This window comes from Bos mutus, chromosome 3 (genome assembly GCF_027580195.1).
Source record: "Bos mutus isolate GX-2022 chromosome 3, NWIPB_WYAK_1.1, whole genome shotgun sequence".
Lineage (NCBI taxonomy): Eukaryota > Metazoa > Chordata > Mammalia > Artiodactyla > Bovidae > Bos > Bos mutus.
The window spans coordinates 14,802,861-14,823,545 of NC_091619.1; the positions used below are offsets into that span (position 1 = coordinate 14,802,861).

Here is a 20,685-nt window from a genome sequence, read left to right on the forward strand (position 1 = left end):
GCTTTAAAGAAGGCTGGACCTAGAGACAGAAAAGCAGACTTAGTAGTTTAGTAAAACAAGGAGGAAGCCAAGTCTAATGACAAATATCTTAATTTCATGCCCCTTAAGAAACAAAAGCTTCTCTTCTCTTTATTTTTGTTTCCTTGAATTTGAGAATCAAAGGAAACTGAGGATTCCTGTACACTTTCAAGAGGAAAAGTTTAAAGGTGGTTTATTTTGATCCCATGGGAGTGGAGCCTTTCTCTTTGCTTCCTTTCTTCCTGTTCTTTTCCGAAAACCTACATTAGCCACATAACATAACTTCAGGTTCCTGTGATTGATTGAAGCCCTCAGTTTACAATCAATTGAAAAAGTGGTAAAGTTCAAAATCTGGTGTCTACCCTCTCGTATCCCTCACATAGAGTGCCTCAGTTCTCATAGGAAAATCCGTAAGCCCACACAATTCTGTCTATGAGCTTCTGTTCACATTGTCTTCTTGGTGTTTGTTTCTGGAAGTCTTTCCATTCTGTTGTTGCTTGTCCATACACGCTCACCCCTCATGGCTCTCCTCCCGGATCCCGTCATCTTTCTCATTCTGACTCAGCACAATACCTGCCTCATCCTCTCTATTCTATGTGCAGTATTTTTTTGTAAATTACTCCTATGTATTACATTCTCTGATGGATCATAGGTTCAAGGAGTAAAGAAAAGTGTTATCTTTTGTACATCCAAAGTGCCAATGCAGTGCCTCTCGATTTTGCAGAGTCTAAAAATTAATAAAAGAGAATATTAAAATGTCACTAAAATTGCCCTGAACATGAGCTGCAGTCTATATCCTCCTGCCAACTGAACAGATGGTCAACAGAAACTATTCCCCTTTTCTGACCCCAAATTCCACAGCTGTAAGTCTAAGTGAGAAGTCAGAAAGATCTATAGTCACCTTAAACATAAATTACTTTGCATTTAAAATAAATATATCACATCATGGCAAAGAGATTTTAATCAAAATACAATATCATTGGGCAAATATTAAGAAAATCCATGTGAAGAGTCTCACCTGATGTGAAGAAACGTTTGAGTTGTCTGGTCTCCTGGGTCTGGTGAGAAATCTCTGGCCAGCTGGCATTTTATATAGAATATGAGCCTTGCCTTAAGGAAGTGGGATTTGGGGGTGCTAAACTGTCTTCATTCCAGCTTTAGTGGTGAAAATCTCTGGCTTAACATTTTGTGGGGCACTCATTGTTTGACGGTGATGTCACTTTGTTTGACGGGTCTGTTCTCACTGTCTACCATTTGTAGTGTGGTTGCTATGGGAAACAGGGTTCTTGGGTGGTGATAAGTTAAATCAGAGTGAAACTCCAGGCTCCTGGGACCAGAAATAACCATACCTGTTTAACAGGACCCTAATATTTAGTTCAGATTAATTTTGTTGAACATTTTAATTTCCTGAGTGAATGTGGAGATGAACAATAGGCATTACTGTGTCTCCTGGGAGGCCATGGGAATGGTAGTAATAAGTGAAGCATCTGATATTCCATCTCTTAGTAAATCCAAACCTGGGAAAGGAAAGGAAAAGTTAAAATGTCTGCTTTGGAAATGCTTCCCTCTAAAGGGCCTTAAGATGCCACATTGACCATGTTGTGCATGTCACTGGGGATGGACAGTTAAGACTGGATCTGTCCAGCATGTTGGAAAAGCCCTAAGACTCTACTTCTCATGGGATCTGTGTTTTTGTGGGCAACAAAGAATAAGAAAGTCTGATTCTTTGAGTTCATGAACCAGCCACATCCTCTGATCAGGATAAGGTGAAACAGAGGTCACTAACCCAGGGTTGACCTCAATGCACAATCTCTTACTAGGTGTGGCCCTTAGGAAATTCAAACATTCTTAAAATTCAGGTATGTGGATGGCTCCTCCCTTCCCACTGCTTTACCTCTCTTATCTCACATTAACCTGAGTCCAAGGCACAGCACCACTGCTGCTGCTAAGTCGCTTCAGTCAGGTCCGACTCTGTGCGACCCCATAGACGGCGGCCCACCAGGCTCCACCGTCCCTGGGATTCTCCAGGCAAGAACACTGGAGTGGGTTGCCATTTCCTTCTCCAGTGCATGAAAATGAAAAGTGAAAGTGAAGTCGCTAAGTCGTGTCTGACTCTTAGCGACCCCATGGACTGCAGCCTTCCAGGCTCCTCCACCCCTGGGATTTTCCAGGCAAGAGTACTGGAGTGGGGTGCCATTGCCTTCTCCGAAAGAAGTTGAGCAAGTTAAAGTTGAAGCCACCACTGGGATCTCCTTTATTTAGTTCTCCAAAGCTCTAATTACACTTTAGCCTCATCCATTGTCTGGAAGATGCTCAGTCAATGTGCAATTATTGTTTTCCTTGATAGATGCATATGTTCATAGAAGAGAGGGAGGAAGGAAAGATTGAAGGAAAGAGGGAGAGAAGAAGGGAGTGAAAGAAGAAAGGGAGAAATGAAGGAAGAAGGAAGGAAGGGGAGAGAGAGAGAAAGAGAAGAAAGCATTATTTTAGAAAGATATACATGAAGTGCTTGCGTGCATGCTAAATTGCTTCACCTGTGTCTGACTCTTTGAGACCCTATGGACTGTAGCATGCCAGGCTCCGCTGTCCATGGGGATTCTCTTGGCAAGAATATTGGAATGGGTTGCCATTCCCTCCTCCAGGGGATCTTCCTGACCCAGAGATCGAAACTGCATCTCTTGCATCTCTTGCATTGGCAGGCAGGTTCTTTACCACTAGTACTGCCTGGGAATCCCATGAACTGCTTGAACAACCATAATAAGGTGACTTCTTAGAAATGATTCACTATCTTATGACAGGCTTAGCAGTATGAGTTGAAAAGGTGCGGGTTCGTCATGCTCTTGCCCTGCTTCCTTCCCCACCCGTGTCCTTCCCTCTCAGCTACTGTCTGACCAGCATGACCCTCTAAGGTGGTGCCAGTGTCACTGTCACATCTAAGCTCTAGTGTCTGGTGTCACTTCAGGTCTCCTCTCAGGATTGTCCATGTCCCTCCCTTTCCTAAAACCACCTCTCAGAGCCCTTGACATAGGAATCTTTGCCCAGATCTTGCTGCTCTCCCTGGGATTCTTATTTCCAGAGAAACTGCTTTCTGCTCCTCTGCATGAATCTGGGTCTTCCTCATGTCCTAAACTGATTATTGACTTTGGTTCTAGAAGAAATTCCTTTTTCATTTCCTGACTCCCTTCCCTGGTGGACTCTCTTTTGCTCTGTCCTAATCCATGCCTTTTCACCTTAACAAAAGCCTCTCTGGCATCAGCCACCAGCCCTTCTAATTTGCCCACACTATTGTTTCTGTTTGGACAAGCATGTTCACTGGCTTGGTGTTGACGCGCTTTCTATCCTTCAGAGAAGTTTGGTTTCTTCACCAGTGCTATATACATTAAGGAAACTGACCCCTATAGAGTCACATTGTTAAGGGAAACACACAGTAATTGGCCAAAGACAACCCAGAAATTAATCCCATCACCATAAGACCCAAGACTTTGAGCCACGTGGCAGAGCAATCCTCCTGGGTTTCCTTACCCTCCTTCTTTCCCCCTGGGTGCCCCCCTCCCAGTAACATCTCTTGCTTTGTCTCCCCAATATCATCTCTGGTGTTTCTCCTCACAAGAGCCCACTTTCAGGCCCTGGAAGGGGTCCCCTTTCTTGCAACAGCATTGCTTCTGATGGTGATGCACTTAAATGTGCATTACTTTTTTTAAACACCATCCTTGTAGAGAAGGGGGACAAAAAGAAGCAAATGTAGAAAAAACTTATTGAAAATGTGTTCATTTCTCATTTTCCCAGTACCCCTCGACTCCTCCACCTCCAGAGGTACCTTGATCTTTTCCACTGGACCACTTTCCAGGGGCAGAAGGCTGCAACCCCTTCCATATCAATGGCCTGTGTCTTGCTTGGGACCTTTATATGCGTGGTTTGGGGCACTTTAAACACTCTCCAAATCTTCTGGTCTTGCCTTTTCCCAGCCACGATTGTATGAAATTCCTACACGTTCCCTCGGGTGATGTCTTTCCTTTCTTGATCCTAGGTTCCAGAAGGCCACAACATGAAATGTCTGTGGGCATTTTTAATGCATTTGTAGAAATGCAGGCTGGAATAGTTAATGCTTCACAGTCACGCCTTACCACTGGAAAGCATGAGTTGATAGACAACGCTTCCCCCTTTCATTCCCAGAGAAAACCCTTCTGAAACACATTTTTTCATATTTAATATGCATAACTAAATATGAGTTTGGACATGTGCAAGCACCTGTAACATCATCTCTACAGAAAGGAACATATCCAACACTTCCAATGTGTTCCCTACTCACCATTTTGAAGTGTGTTCCCCACTCACAGTATTTTGTGGTGAGAAATTTATGTATTCTCTTAAATTTTAAGTACACTATTATAAGTAGAGTTATTATGTTGGAGAACTGATCTCTAGACTTTAATCATATAGCATAACTGAAACTTGATATCCATTGAATAACAATGCTCCGTTTGCCCTAGTACTTCGCTCATAGAAAACACCATTATACTCTCTGCTTCTGAGTCTATTTTAAATGCCTTCTATAAATGGAAACATACAGTATTGTCTTCATGTAACTGGCTTATTTCACTTAGCGTAATGTTCTCCAGGTTCATCCATGTTGTTGAGAATGGCAAGATTACTTTCATTTTAAAGGGCAACTATTCTCCCATTTTGTTTAGGTCCGTATTTTCTCTATTAATCTGCTAATGGACAATTGTATTGTTTCCATATCTTGGCTACTATAAATAGTGCTAACAAGAACATGGGTGTGTAGCTACCTCCTGGAGATGATGATCTAAATTCTTTTGGATCAGTTCAGTTCAGTCACTCAGTTGTGTCCGACTCTTTGCAGTCCCATGGAATGAAGCATGCCAGGCTTCCCTGTCCTTCACTAACTCCCAGAGCTTGCTCAAACTCATGTCCATAGAGTTGGTGATGCCATCCAACCAACTCATCTTCTCTTATCCTCTTCTCTTCCTGCCTTCAATCTTTCCCAGCATCAGGGTCTTTACCAATGAGTCAGTTCTTCGCATTAGGTGGCCAATGTACTGGAGCTTCAGCTTCAGCATCAGTCCTTCCAATGAATAGTCAGGACTGATTTCCTTTAGGATGGACTGGTTTGATCTCCTTGAAGTCCATAGGACTCTCAAGAGTCTCCTCCAACAGCACAGTTCCAAAACATCAACTCTTTGGTGCTCAGCTTTCCTTATCATCCAAATTTCACACAATACATGACAATTGGAAAAAGCATAGCCTTCACTAGATGGACCTTAGTTGGCAAAGTAATGTCTCTGCTTTTTAATAGGCTGTCTAGGTTGGCCATAGCTTTTCTTCCAAGGAGCAATTGTCTTTTAATTTCATGGCTGCAGTTACCATCTGCAGTGATTTTGATGCCCAAGAGAAAAAAGCCTATCACTATTTCCATTGTTTCCCCATCTATTTGCCATGAAATGGTGGGATCAGATGCCATGCTTTTAGTTTTATGAATGTTGAGTATTATGCCAACTTTTTCACTCTCCTCTTTCACTTTCATCAAGAGGCTCTTTAGTTCCTCTTTGCTTTCTATAATAAGGGTGGTGTCATCTGTGTATCTGAGGTTATTGATATTTCTCCCTGCAATCTTGATTCCAGCGTGTGCTTCATCTAGCCTGGCATTTCACATGATGTACTCTGCATATAAGTTAAATAAGCAGGGTGACAATATACAACCTTGATGTACTCCTTTTCCAATATGGAGCTAGTCTGTTGTTCCATGTCCAGTTCTAAAAGTTGCTTCTTGACCTGCATACAGATTTCTCAGGAGGCAGGTGAGGTGGTCTGGTACTCCCATCTCTTTAAGAATTTTCCACAGTTTGTTGTGATTCACACAGTCAAAGGCTTTGGTGTAGTCAGTAAAGCAGAAGTAGATGTTTTTTATTTTTGGAACTCTCTTGCTTTCTTGACGATCCAGTGGATGTTGGCAATTTGATCTCTGGTTCCTTTGCCCTTTATAAATCCAGCTTGAACATCTGGGAGTTCATGGCTCATATACTGTTGAAGCCTGGCTTGGAGAATTTTGAACATTACTTTGCTAGTGTGTGAGATGAATGCAAATGTGTAGTAGTTTGAACATTCTTTGGAATTGCCTTTCTTTGGGATTGGAACAAAAACTGATCTTTTCCAGTCCTGTGGCCACTGCTGAATTTTCCAAATTTCCTGGCATATTGAGTGCAGCACTTTCACAGCATCATGTTTTAGGATTTGAAGTAGCTCAACTGGAATTCTATAACCTCCACTAGCTTTGTTAGTAGTGATGCTTCCTAAGGCTTACTTGATTTCACAATCCAGGATATCTGGCTCTAGGTGAGTGATCACACCATCGTGGTTATCTGGATCATGAAGATCTTTTTTGTGTAGTTCTTCTGTGTATTCTTGCCACCTCTTCTTAATATCTTCTGCTTCTGTTAGGTCCATACCATTTCTCTCCTTTATTGTGTCCATCTTTGCATGAAATGTTCCCTTGGTATCTCTAATTTTCTTGAAAAGATCTCTAGTCTTTCCCATTCTATTGTTTTCCTCTATTTCTTTGCATTGATCACTGAGGAAGGATTTCTTATCTCTATTTGCTATTCCTTGGAACTCTACATTCAGATTGGTGTATCTCTCCTTTTTTCCTTTGCCTTTCACTTCTCTTTTCTCAGCTATTTGTAAGGGCTCTTCAGACAACCATTTTGCCTCTTTGCATTTCTTTTTCTTGGGGATGGTCTTGATCATGCCTCCTGTACAATGTCATGAACCTCTGTCCAGTTCTTCAGGTCCTCTGTCTCTCAGATCTAATCCCTGGAATCTATCTGTCACTTCCACTATAATCTAATCCCTGTAATCTATCTGTCAATTCCCTTATAATCATAAGGGATTTGATTTAGGGCATACCTGAATGGTCTAGAGGTTTTCCCTGCTTTCTTCAAGTCTGAATTTGATAGTAACGAGTTCATGATCTGAGTAACAGTCAGCTCCTGGTCTTTTTTTTGCTGACTGTATAGAGCTTTTCCATCTTTAGCTGCAAAGAATATAATCCATTTGATTTCAGTATTGACCATCTGGTTATGTCCATGTGTAGACTCTTCTCTTGTGTTTTTGGAAGAGGGTGTTTGCTATGACCAGCACATTCTCTTGGCAAAACTCTGTTAGCCTTGCCCTGCTTCACTTTGTACTCCAAGGCCAAATTTGCCTATTACTCCATGTATCTCTTGACTTCCAACTTTTGCATTCCAGTCCCTTATAATGAAGAAGACATTTTTTTTGAGGGTTATTTCTAGAAGGTCTTATAGGTTTTCATAGAACCATTCAACTTCAGTTTCTTTAGCATTAGTGGTTGGGGCATAGACTTGGATTACTGTGATATTGAATGGTTTGCCTTGGAAATGAACAGCAATCATTCTGTCATTCTTGAGATTGCACCCAAGTACTGCATTTCAGACTCTTTTGTTGACTATGAGGGTTACTCCATTTCTTCTAAGTGATTCTTGCCCACAATAGTAGATATAATGGTCATCTGAGTTAAATTCACCCATTCTAGTCCATTTTAGTTCACTGATTCCTAAAATGTTGATGTTCACTCTTGCCATCTGCTGTTTGACCACTTTCAATTTACCTTAATCCATGGACCTAACATTCCAGGTTCATATGCAATATTGTTCTTTACAGCATCAGACTTTACTTCCATCACCAGTCACGTCCACAACTGGGTGTTGTTTTTGCTTGGCTCCATCTCTTCATTTTTTCTGGAGTTATTTTTCCACTCTTCTCCAGTAGTATATTAGGCACCTACTGATCTGAGGAGTTCATCTTTCAGTATCATATCTTTTTGCCTTTTTATACTGTTCATGGGGTTCTCAAGGCAAGAGTACTAAAGTGGTTTGCCATTCCCTTCTGCAGTGGACCACGTTTTGTCAGAACTCTCCACATGACCCTTCCTTCTTGGGTGACCCTACACAGCATGGCACATAGTTTCACTGAGTTAGACAAGGCTGTGATCCATGTGATCAGTTTGATTAGTTTTCTGTGATTGTGGTTTTCATTCTGTCTGCCCTCATGGAAGAGGCTTATGGAAGCTTCCTGATGGGAGAAACTGACTGTGGGGGAAACTGGGTCCTGTTCTGATGGGTGGGGCCATGTACTAATGGCCCCTGTAATCTTTAATCCAATTTTTAACAAGATGGCAGAGTAGAAGGTCATGTGCTCATCTTCTCCTGCAAGAACTCTAAAAGAACTCCAAAAGTAAAACTCGCTGCTGAACAACCACTGACAAGAGAATGTTGGCTCCCCCCCAAAAAAGAAACCCCACATCCAAGAGCAAAGGAGAAGCCCCAACATGATGGTAGGAGAGGCAATATTGCGTTTAGAATCATACCCCATACCTGCTAGAGATGTTTGGAGGGTTCAAACAAAACCTTATGTGCACCAGGAGACCCTACAGAGACTGAGTCAGACCTGCCTTTGAGTGTTTGAGTGTCTCTTGCAGAGGTATGCCTCCACAGTGGCCTGCCACAGGGGCAGGGGCTCTGGGTGCAGCAGACCTAGGTGTGGCATAAGCCCTTTTGGAGGAGGGTACCATTAACCACACACAGCTGCCAGAACTTACACATGACTGGGGAAACAGACTCACGGAGGGCACAAACAAAACCTTGTGTGCACCAGGACCCATGAGAAAGGAGCAGTAACCCTACAAGATATTGACCCAGACTTGCCTGTGAGTGTCCAGGAGTATCCAGCAGAGGTGTGGGTTGGTGGTGGCCTGCTGCAGGGTCAGGGGCACTGAGTGCAGCATTGTGTGCATGGGGCCTTTTGAAGGAGGTTGCATTATCTTCATTACCTCCACCGTAGTTTGCTCTCAGGTCAAACAACAGGGAGGGAACATAGCCCTGCCCATCAACAGAAAATTTGATTAAATTCTTTGGATATATTCCCACAAATGTGAAGCCAGATCATATGGTAGCTCTATTTTTGTTTTTCTGAGGTATGTCTATACTTTTTCTGCGGCTGTTTATTTTACATTCCCACCAATGATGTATAAGGATTCTAATTTCTCCTTAACCTCAACACTTATCCTTTATTCTTTCAATAATATCTATTTGGAATCACAGAATTGCCAGAAATGATCTTGAGGAAACAAACAAACAAACAAAAAAAAAAAAAAACAAGGCTGGAGGCAACACACTTTCCAATTTCAAAATATATTACAAAGCAGCAATAATTAAAACAGTATTGTACTTCTATAAAGACTTATAGACCAATGGAATAGAATAGAAAGCCTAGAAATAAATTCACATGTATACAGCCAACCAATCTTTGACAAGGGTGCTAAAGACACATAATATGGAAAGAATAGCCTCTTCAACAAATGGTAATGGGAAAAAGGGCTATCTACATGCCAAAATAATAAATAAATAAAAATTTGGACTTTGGACTCGTACTTCCCACTACTTACAAGAAAACATAGGGGAATACACTGGTATTGACAATGATTTCATGGATTTGAAGCCAAAAGCACAGGCAACAAAAGCAGATAGTCATGAGAAACTACACCAAATTTAAAAACTTCTATACAGTGAAGGATCAACAGAGTGAAAAGGCAGCCTACAGAATGGAAACCATATATCTCATAATGGATTAATTTCCAAAATATATAAGGAACTCTTACAATTCAGTAGAAAAACAAATAACCTAATTTAAAAAATAAGCAAAGGATTTGAACAGACATGTCTCTGACAGAGACATACAAATGGTCAACAGATATGTAAAAGATGCTTAACATAATTAACTATCAGATAAATGCAAATCAAAAAAATTATCAGGGAAATGCCCTTGATGGCTGTCTACTTTGTTACATATTCTTTGTAACAAATTTGTGTTTTCTTTGGCCTAGTTTCACTCTTCCTTAATCCCTTCTTCCTCCTCTGTAGGACTACATTCTCAAATAAGAAATTACTTGCACATAAGACTTTATTGTAGATTCTGTTCTGTGGGGATTCAGGCTGGGACATATCACGAGATGCAAAAAGAGAGAGAAGACTGCCCCATGATGGAAATCATTGCCTAGGTCAGAGAAATCATGTGATGGATCAGTGTAGGAAACTTGAAATTGACCTAAAGCACCATTTTAGAGGCCCCAGTGGCACCCAACTCCAGTACTCTTGCCTGGAAAATCCCATGGATGGAGGAGCCTGGAAGGCTGCAGTCCATGGGGTTGCTGAGGGTCAGACACGACTGAGCGACTTCACTTTCACTTTTCACTTTCATGCATTGGAGAAGGAAATGGCAACCCACTCCAGTGTTCTTGCCTGGAGAATCCCAGGGATGGGGGAGCCTGGTGGGCTGCCGTCTATGGGGTCGCACAGAGTCGGACACGACTGAAGTGACTTAGCAGCAGCAGCAGCAGAACTGGTTCTGAAACTAGGCTGTTCAATACAGTAGCTACTAGTTATACCTGGCTATTTAAATCTAAATGTAAGCCTTTGGGACCCAGAATATGGAAAAGAAGCATGGTAAGACAGACACGTACTCATGGTTGAGCGATTAGAACTCTGGTGCATTCCCTACACTGGCATATTTATGACTGCTTCTCTACACACAGATTCTGTTCCTGATTCATTTTTGTGAATAACCCTCTGACTGGCCCCGTAGAGGCAGTGCAACCTAATATCCCAATACGAGAGGGAGAAAGAACACTGGCAGCCTCAGGTTCAGGGGCTGCACAGGGAATTCTAGGCATGAAGGCTGTTGCAGTGAGTCAGGTGTTGGCTCTGGCACTCCAGGAACATACTTTGGTGTTCTAAGATCCTATGTTTGTTACCATCAGCATCCTGCTACTGTTTCTAGCTAACTTGGTCACCACCACCTAGCAGGATTCCACTTAGCAAATTATTGCCCCATAAAGATGATAATACATCCTTTATGAGATGATATGTCTACAGGATTTCACATTTCAGAGCTTAATAGATCCTGAATAGCAGGCAATGACTTAGTGGATTATATCAATCATTTGAATGTTTCTCTTACTGCTTACTCTGTAAGATTTGTAAATCAGATATGGATGAAATAACTTTATAACTTATTTACTAACACAGCTTGGTGCCACTGCCTTGATTCTTGCTAAAGTACCAGGAATTGTACTCTTTGCCTTCATTTATATCTGAAAGAGATGGGAATACCAGACCACCTGATCTGCCTCTTGAGAAATTTGTATGCAGGTCAGGAAGCAACAGTTAGAACTGGACATGGAACAACAGACTGGTTCCAAATAGGAAAAGGAGTACGTCAAGGCTGTGTATTGTCACCCTGTTTATTTAACTTATATGCAGAGTACATCATGAGAAATGTTGGTCTGGAAGAAGCACAAGCTGGAATCAAGATTGCCAGGAGAAATATCAATAACCTCAGATATGCAGATGACAGCACCCTTATGGCAGAAAGTGAAGAGGAACTAAAAAGCCTCTTGATGAAAGTGAAAGTGGAGAGTGAAAAAGTTGGCTTAAAAGCTCAACATTCAGAAAACAAAGATCATGGGATCCGGTCCCATCACTTCATGGGAAATAGATGGGGAAACAGTGGAAACAGTGTCAGACTTTATTTTTCTGGGCTACAAAATCACTGCAGATGGTGACTGCAGCCATGAAATTAAAAGATGCTTACTCCTTGGAAGGAAAGTTATGACCAACCTAGATAGCATATTCAAAAGCAGAGACATTACTTTGTCAACAAAGTTTCATCTAGTCAAGGTTATGGTTTTTCCTGTGGTCATGTATGGATGTGAGAGTTGGACTGTGAAGAAGGCTTAGCGCTGAAGAATTGATGCCTTTGAACTGTGGTGTTGGAGAAGACTCTTGAGAGTGCCTTGGACTACAAGGAGATCCAACCAGTCCATTCTGAAGGAGATCAGCCCTGGAATTTCTTTGGAAGGAATGATGCTAAAGCTGAAACTCCAGTACTTTGGCCACCTCATGTGAAGAGCTGACTCATTGGAAAAGACTCTGATGATGGGAGGGACTGGGGGCAAGAGGAGAAGGGGACAACAGAGGATGAGATGGCTGGATGGCATCACTGACTCGATGGACATGGGTCTGAGTGAATTCCGGGAGTTGGTGATGGTCAGGGAGGCCTGGCGTGCTGCGATTCATGGGGGTCACAAAGAGTCAGACACGACTGAGCGACTAATCTGATCTGATCTGATCTGATATTGAATCATTTATGTAATAATAGCTCAGTAAAAAGTCTTATTATTTTGCAATGTCTTGACTCCCTGATAAAATCTCAGGGACCTCCCCCCCTCGCCCTGACAAGGGACCTGCAGATCATACTTTGAGAATTTCTGGTCTAACATCCTATCCATAACATGACTAGATTTGCAAAAATAAGGCAACTCCTTTCTCGGCCCAGTCACATTGGTCCCTGAGGCAAGGGAACTTACAAAGCCATGAGATGGGGAATATTTAAAACCTCACAATTAAATAAATTAATTTTAAAAAACCCCAAAACCTCACAAATTTACCATCTCAATAAAAGTAGCCTCTCAGGGCTGTCATATGCTGAAGAAGGGTCAGATTGAAGGAGGGCTAAACAGCTTCTGAAGGATTTGAGAAATAAGATCAAACTATTAAAAGAAAAAAAGCTCGGCCTACTGTCCATTTGTATGCTCAATTCTCACAGAAATTGGAAAATTAGTTATTTATGTGTAAAGTTTTTTTTTTTTTTTAAAGCAGAAATCTGTTATCTACGGAGGGGTCAACAAAAACAAATATCTTTAAATAGGGAAGGCAGCTTCAAAAAAGTTTTGGGTCTCAGAACCAAGAGCATCAGAGGTGAGGGATTCCTTACTCTTTGTGAAAATTACTCACTCTTATCTTCTGACTTGCCTTCTCTGAAAAGGAGCAATCATTGCATTCTTCACCTATCATCCACTTGGAGAGAGCAGTGCCGGTTCCAGTTAAGAATGTCCTTTAAATACATCTCCACTCTTCAGTATATGCTTTATTTGGAAATTCCATGTGACAAAATGGGTAATATACATGTCATTTCTCCTGCCTTTCAAAAATGATAATTATCTAAAGAAAAAGCCTTTGGGCCACTGAATTTTGATCTGAACTAGCTGTTCTTCATGAAGCATAAGTTTTATTTCTACTTGAAAGAATAATTGATAGCCAAACTGTGGTTAGTTAGATGGGTTTCAGCAGACATTTCTTCAACAATGAATTAAATGAGCCTGTCATTTTAAGGAAAACAGCTCAGACCCTAAGGTACTGCTCCCAATAGTTCCCTTCCTGGTATTTATACTTCATGTAATCCCCTCCCCTTGAATGTGGACCTGTGATGTTACCTGCTTCTGACCTAGGGATTACAGAAAAGGATATGGTGTTATCATTCCTGTGATTTTGTTATGTGTATGACTGACTGGCAGACTAGAGCTAGACACTCCCCTTCCAGGCTTGATGAAGCAAGAACCTGTGTGCCCGTGTTGGAGAAATTCACTAGGCATGGAATATTGGAGCCCTAGGAATTGCAGGTGCATTCTAAGAACTGAGAGAGGATTCCACTGGACAGCCAGCAAAAAGCTGGAATCACAGGAAATGAATGTTGTCAACAAGCTGAATGAGCTTGGAAGTTAGCTACAGCCTGGTGGACATCTGGATCACAGTCTATGAGACCCTGAGCAGAGGACCCAGCTAAACTGTGCCTTAGTCTCCTAATCCCTGGTAGCTATGAGACAACAAATATGCATTATTTTCAGATTCTAGGTTTGTTGCCATTTGTTAAACAACAATAGTATTTATTGCCAATGATTAAATGTGAACTTTTAGCAAAATCATAATTTTGAAACACTTATGCTCTCTTGGTTACTTGATTGCACTATGAGCTTTACAGCTTCCAACACTTCATGCCTTTTCTCATAATATAGTGGGGATATTAATGAATGTGATTCCTATAATATATAATGAAATATGCTAACATTTATAAGATCTGCATAAATCAATGAACCAATATTTTCAATATGACCAATTTTTGATGCTAGAAAATCATGTATAAATGATAGGTAAAAGTGTAAGATAGACCAATCATTTTTTAAAAAATGTTTGAAAAGCCTTTATATTGAAGTTTTATATCAATTCCACATTTAATACCTCCTTAATAATTTGTAATTGATTTTTATTTTTTTTCATTTTTGAAGATTTGTTTAGTGATTAGATTTTCACATCAGTTTCTGCATTCACTCTGTTCTATACGTATTTTTTAACTTTTAATTTTGCAGTTTTTGTAGATTCACAAGAAGGTGCAAGGAAATACACATCTTTGCTCCCGTCTCCCCTGTGTTAACATCACACATAATTGTAGCACAATATCAAAATCAATATTGGTACAATACATTGAGCTTATTAAGATTTCACCAGTCATGTATGCATTCATTTGTGTGTGTTGTGTGTGTGTGTAGTTCTGTGCAATTTAGTCACAGGCATGGTTTTGGGGTCCACATCTCTAGCCCTAGAGGGGACACGGCTGAGAACACATAGTACAATCACAGATGGTAGCAAAAAAGGATGCACTATGTCTACTTTTATTCAAACTTAGGAAAGTTCGAGGAAACAAGTGAAGGTGTTAGTAGAGACAAGAGAATGCATGCTCATATAATGAGTTGGTAAGATTCTCTATCTTATCTGTGAAGATATACTTTGATCATCTAAACCTATAATTATAATAAATGGTTTTTTATTTCTTCTCTTTTTTAAAATTTTTTCCTTTCAGTAATTTTCCCTGTCTTGCAAAGATTCTCCATTCTTACATCATCATTCAAAGAAAATCCTTTTGTGCAACAGCAAATGTTGGTTGAAAGCAATAAGTAACCCCAGGATTCAACTTCTAAATTGTGTTAAGAAATTGTCATTATTATGTACAGTGAAACCAAAGTGGTTTAGAAAATAAAGCAGATACTGTTCCAAAAGATCAAACCTATGTCATATGTTTTCTTGGGAAAAAGACATGAATATCAAGAATTCTAACTCAGTTCAGTTCAGTTCAGTCGCTCAGTCGTGTCCGACTCTTTGCGACCCCGTGAATTGCAGCATGTCAGGCCTCCCTGTCCATCACCAACTCCCAGAGTTCACTCAGACTCATGTCCATCGAGTCAGTGATGCTATCCAGCCATCTCATGCTCTGTCATCCTCTTCTCCTCCTGCCCCCAATCCCTCCCAGCATCAGAGTCTTTTCCAATGAGTCAATTCTTTGCATGAGATGGCCAAAGTACTGGAGTTTCAGCTTTAGCATCATTCCTTCCAGAGAATACCCAGGGCTGATCTCCTTCAGAATGGACTGGTTGGATCTCCTTGCAGTCCAAGGGACTCTCAAGAGTCTTCTCTAAAACCACAGTTCAAAAGCATCAATTCTTCGGCCCTCAGCTTTCTTCACAGTCCAACTCTCACATCCATACATGACCACTGGAAAAACCATAGCCTTGACTAGACGGACCTTTGTTGGCAAAGTAATGTCTCTGCTTTTCAATATGCTATCTAGGTTAGCCATAACTTTTCTTCCAAGGAGTAAGCGTCTTTTAATTTCATGGCTGCAGTCACCATCTGCAGTGATTTTGGAGCTCAGAAAAATAAAGTCTGACACTGTTTCCACTGTTTCCCCATCTATTTCCCATGAAGTGATGGGACCAGATGCCGTGATCTTCATTTTCTGAACGTTGAGTTTTAAGACGACTTTTATCCTCTAATATGGATTGAGATTAAAATTTTAAAAGAGTGGCAATTATGATGCATAGTTATTTATAAGATCAAGTGGTCCTAGTCACGGGCTTCCCAGGCAACATTAGTGGTAAATAACCCGCCCGCCAATGCGGGAGATGCAAGAGATGCAGTTTTGATCTCTGGGTCAGGAAGATCCCCTGGAGGAGAGCATGGCAACCCACTCCTGTATTCTTTCCTGGAAAATCCCATGGGTAGAAGAGCCTGGCAGGCTATAGTCCATAGGGTCACAAACAGCTGGACATGACTGAAGCGACTTAGCAACCACGCAGTCCCAGTAATAGAGAAGTGGAGCAGCAGGACGTTATCTCCCAACTAATACACAAGCCCCCTGAAAGTCCTAGAACAATTGGGCAGCCATGCTGCTAAAACGGGCACTCTGTATCACCTGGCAGCTTGAATGACAGTGGCAACTCAGTGTTAAAAGAGTGGGGTTCAGAATGTTCCTCTCTCCATAGTGGCTGTATCAATTTACATTCTCACCAACATGGCAAGAGGGTTCCCTTTTCTCCACATCCTTTCCAGCATTTATTATTTGTAGTTTTTTGATGATGACTATTCTGAAGAATATGAGGTGATATTTCATTGTAGTTTTATTTGCTTTTCTTTAAAAATGAGAGATGTTGAGCATCTTTTCATGTGTTTATTGGCCATCTGTATGTCTTTGGAGAGATATCTGTTTAGGTCTTCTGCTCATTTTCTGATTGTTTTTCTGATATTGAATTGAATGAATTTATTGTATACTTTGAAGGTTAATTCTTTGTCAGTATGGAGATTCCTTTAAAAAAAAAGACTTAGGAATGAAACTCCCATATGACCCAGCAGTCTCACTACAGGGTGTATATCCTAAGAAAACCATAATTGAAAAAGACACATTTACTCCAATGTTCATTGCAGCACTATTTACAATAGCCAGGACATGGAAGCAACCTAGATGTCCACTGAGAGACTAATGGGTAAAGAAATTTTGTTATGTATATAAATGGAATATTACTCAGCCATAAAAGGAACAAATCTGAGTCACTTGAACTGAGGTGGATGAACCTAGATCCTGTTATACAAAGTGAAGTAAGTCAGAAAGAGAAAAACAAATATTGTATATTAACACATATGTATGTCATCTAGAAAAATGGTACTGATCAACCTATTTGCATGACAGGAATATAGATGCAGATGTAGAGAATAAACTTTTGGACACAGCAGGGGAAGGAGAGGGTGGGAAGAATTGAGAAAGTAGCCTTGAAACATACATTACCATATGAAAACTAGATAGCCAATGGGAAGTTGTTGTATAATACAGGGAGCTCAAGCTGGTGCTCTGTGACATTCTAGAGGGGTAGAATGGGGAGGGGGTAAGTTTCAAGAGGGTGGGACATATGTATACTTAAGGCTGATTCATGTTATACAGAGAAACCAGCACAACATTGTAAAGCAATTATCCTCAAATTGAAAATAAAAACAAAAAAGAGCATTGTCAAATCCACAGCATTGTCTGGGAGGTATAGCCCACTCGTCATTTCAGCAGACATCACATAGACTCCCATCATTTGGCAGGTAGTTGGTGTGGGGGTGGCTGAGATTGGGGGCGGGAATGTTGGACATACAACAGAAAAGAGACAGAAGGCAGAGATAGAGGAACAGGATGACCAATGTTGAAGAGAATTGAGTGCACTATGTGGGGAGATGCTGGAAGCCACTGGAAAAGTGGTTGGAGAGTGTTTCTTCCAAGTCAGAGAAAGGAGGAAACAGCCTGTTGTCCTGTGGGAACTCCCTTAGAAAACAGTCTTCATCCAAACCAAATTGTCTTCTTTTTCCTTCAGGACACATGGAGACTCATGGTCCTCCTAGGACAGGAAGGTGAGGAAACCAAGACACATCTATGAAGAGAGCCAAACATCCATTTCTTTATCTGCACTGATGAGCTCTGCAACCAAGCTGTGAACCTGCAGTCCACCAACCTGTGCATAGTTTGCGTTTCAAATCTCTCACCTACAAGCAGGACCCTGCCCTCTAGTGTTGGCTGGGTGACCTGACATTCTACTTCCTGGAGAGGAAAGGGGCTGAAAGAAGAGGAGTAGTGAGCTGCCATCTATGGGGTCGCACAGAGTCAGACACGACTGAAGCGGCTTAGCAGCAGCAGCAACTGAGATGGAGAGAACTCCACCTCGGCCTGATAACCTCATTTAATCCTTGATGATAGTAAGTTCAAAGTCAGTGGGCAAGACTGCAGTCCTTGGTAGTGAGTGGGGTGGACAGAGTGGAGGGCTTTCCCAGAAAGATTTAGTATTGCAAAGGGGGTTTGTGTGGGATCACACATGCACACAAGACGTGACTGTACCGCCTTTCCTCTCTTTGGGGGCTGTGGTTCTGGAAACTGCTGCAGGGTTTTAGGAAGGTTCTGAAAAATCTTGCCTCTAGCTCATCAATATCTTGGACTGCTTTGCTTTTTTGAAACATGCTAAAGAAGTGTTGTAAATAAATGTAATTTCAATGTATGGTGTAGAAAATGTTTAAACATTTTTTTGTCAATTGACTTCTTCCTTTTATATGTTTATGGAAGTGTAGTTGACAAAGAATATATTGCTTTCAGGTGTACAACATAGTGATTCAACTTTTCAGTTCAGTTCGGTTCAGTCATGTCTGACTCTTTGTGACCCCATGGACTGCAGCATGCCAGGCCTCCCTGTCCGTCACCAACTCCCACAGTTTACTTGAACTCATGTCCATTGGGTCAGTGATACAATCCAACTATATCATCCTCTGTTGTCCCCTTCTCTTTGGCCTTCAATCTTTCCCAGCATCAGGGTCTTTTCAAATGAGTCAGTTCTTCTCATCAGGTGGCCAAAGATTCACCTTTTATATATACATTAATTGATCACCACAATAAGTCTAGTAATCATCTGTCACAATTAAGTATTGCAATATTATTGACAGTATTTGCTGTTCATTATATCCCTGTGACATTTACTTTATAACTGGAACTTTTTGCCTGTTAATTCCCTTCATTTATTTGGCCCATTACTTCAAAGTGAAAGTCGCTCAGACATGTCTGACTCTTTGCGACCCCATGGACTATATAGTCCATAGAATTCTCCAGGCCAGAATACTGAAGTGGGTAGCCGTTGCCTTCTCCAGGGGATCTTCCCACCCCAGGGATCGAACCCAGGTCTCCCTTGTTGCAGGTGGATTCTTTACCAGCTGAGGCACAAGGGAAGCCCATTACCTCAAACCCTGCCCTTTGGTGACCTCCTGTTAGTTCTCTGTATCTTTGAATCTGTTTCTGTTTTTTGGTATTTGTTTTTTAAAGACTCCACATATAAGTGAAATCATACAGTATTTGTCTTTCTCTATGTGACTTATCTCACTTAGCATAATACCCTCTGTGCCCATACCTGTTGCTGCAAATGGCAAGATTCCCTTCTTTATTATGGCTTATTAATATTCCATTGTGTGTGTATATATCACATCATCTCTATCCACTCATTGATCAATGGACACCTAGGTTGCCTTTTGTATCTTAATTATCTGCTCTCCCTCTACTTTATCTTAATTTTGGCCTCGTATGTATTAACCTCTTTTCCTTCTTAAACGTGCCTAAACTTTTCTTTTCCATTTTTATTTGCTGCATTTGCTCTTATGTTCTACTCTGAGAAGTACCCTGTGTATGTGTATATGTGTGTGTGTTTTGTAATTTGGGGGATCTGTGTGTGTGTCTGTGTATGAGTGTATGGGTACATATGTGTGGATGAAGATGTGTGTGTGTTTGCATCTGTGAATGTGTTTAAGAGCTTGGCAGGGAGAATGAGTGAAGAGTAGATAATCACGATGGAACAGGAATAAAGAAATAAGAAAAGAATAAAGGCAGTGTGGGTAGAGTCAGAGATGGCATGAAGCAGACACCATCTACACTTAGATATGAATAATTTACTCTTTCAAGAAGAAAGTCCTACTCTAGCTACCCAAAGTAACAGACTCTGGTGGTCTTGCCTGCTCTCCCAATGCCAGCCTAGCAATGCTTGTGAGTATAGTCACACACACACACACAGACACACACACACGTGTTCCCAATGTCTAGATCCTTTCTGACTGCAGCTCTCACAAACAGCCCTTACTGTGGGCAGTTTCTGCTTCACGTGAAAGAACCATGAAGGAAGCTATCAGCCAGTGACACATACAGTCCGCTATCGAGTTAAACATATTTAATGGGGGCAGAGCAGGGAAGATTCACTCGATTCCCCCAACCCCAACATCCTCTTCAGATGAGCCCTGAGCAGCAGGAAGACTAGCTCAGCCAGTGAGCTTTTCAACCTGATTCAGAAGCTCAGGAACCCTCCAGACTGAATGTGAGGGAAACTTTTTACAGGGTACAAAGAAGCAGGGGTTATAATTCAGGGTGACAGCACACTCATTGCAAGTGGGACAACAGAAGCAAATGGAGGAGATTCAGCAGCTGGTGCTCAGTTCCTCAAAGGCGTGGATGTGGACCACATTACTTCTGCTTGGTCTTCTGCTGAGCTGGCCCTGGGATGACTGGTGAAGGACATGGCTCTGGAACCTTGGGGTGGCAGGGCTCTGGAACCTTGGGATGGCAGGGCTCCGGAACCTTGGGGTGGCACGGCTCCGGAACCTTGGGGTGGCAGGGCTCTGGAACCTTGGGGTGGCAGGGCTCTGGAACCTTGGGGTGGCAGGGCTCTGGAACCTTGGGGTGGCATGGCTCTGGAACCTTAGGGTGGCAGGGCTCTGGCACCTTGGTGTGGCATGGCTCCTTGGTTTGGGGGATGCATGTTTCCTGGGGAGGAGGCTGGCAGGGCTGTTTCACCTGATGCTGCTGAAGTTGTGGAGGTGGGATGCAGGGCTGCTTCTGCTGGTGGGAACTCAT

General features: G+C 41.7%; 1 protein-coding gene across 2 annotated transcripts; it reads right to left on the bottom strand.

Annotated features, from left to right (window-relative positions):
- Nucleotides 1-20,295: 20,295 nt before the first annotated feature.
- Nucleotides 20,296-20,685, bottom strand: LOC102282262 (cornifin-B). 2 transcript variants are annotated; one of them, XM_070363321.1, is made up of 2 exons: nt 20,554-20,685; nt 20,296-20,433 (listed from the first exon to the last, which is right to left on the bottom strand). In XM_070363321.1, the coding sequence occupies exons 1-2, from the start codon at nt 20,683-20,685 to the stop codon at nt 20,296-20,298; spliced, it is 270 nt and encodes an 89-aa protein (XP_070219422.1). The 2 variants fall into 2 exon arrangements, with proteins under 2 accessions (XP_070219422.1, XP_070219416.1); XM_070363315.1 differs by having other exon boundaries at nt 20,296-20,685.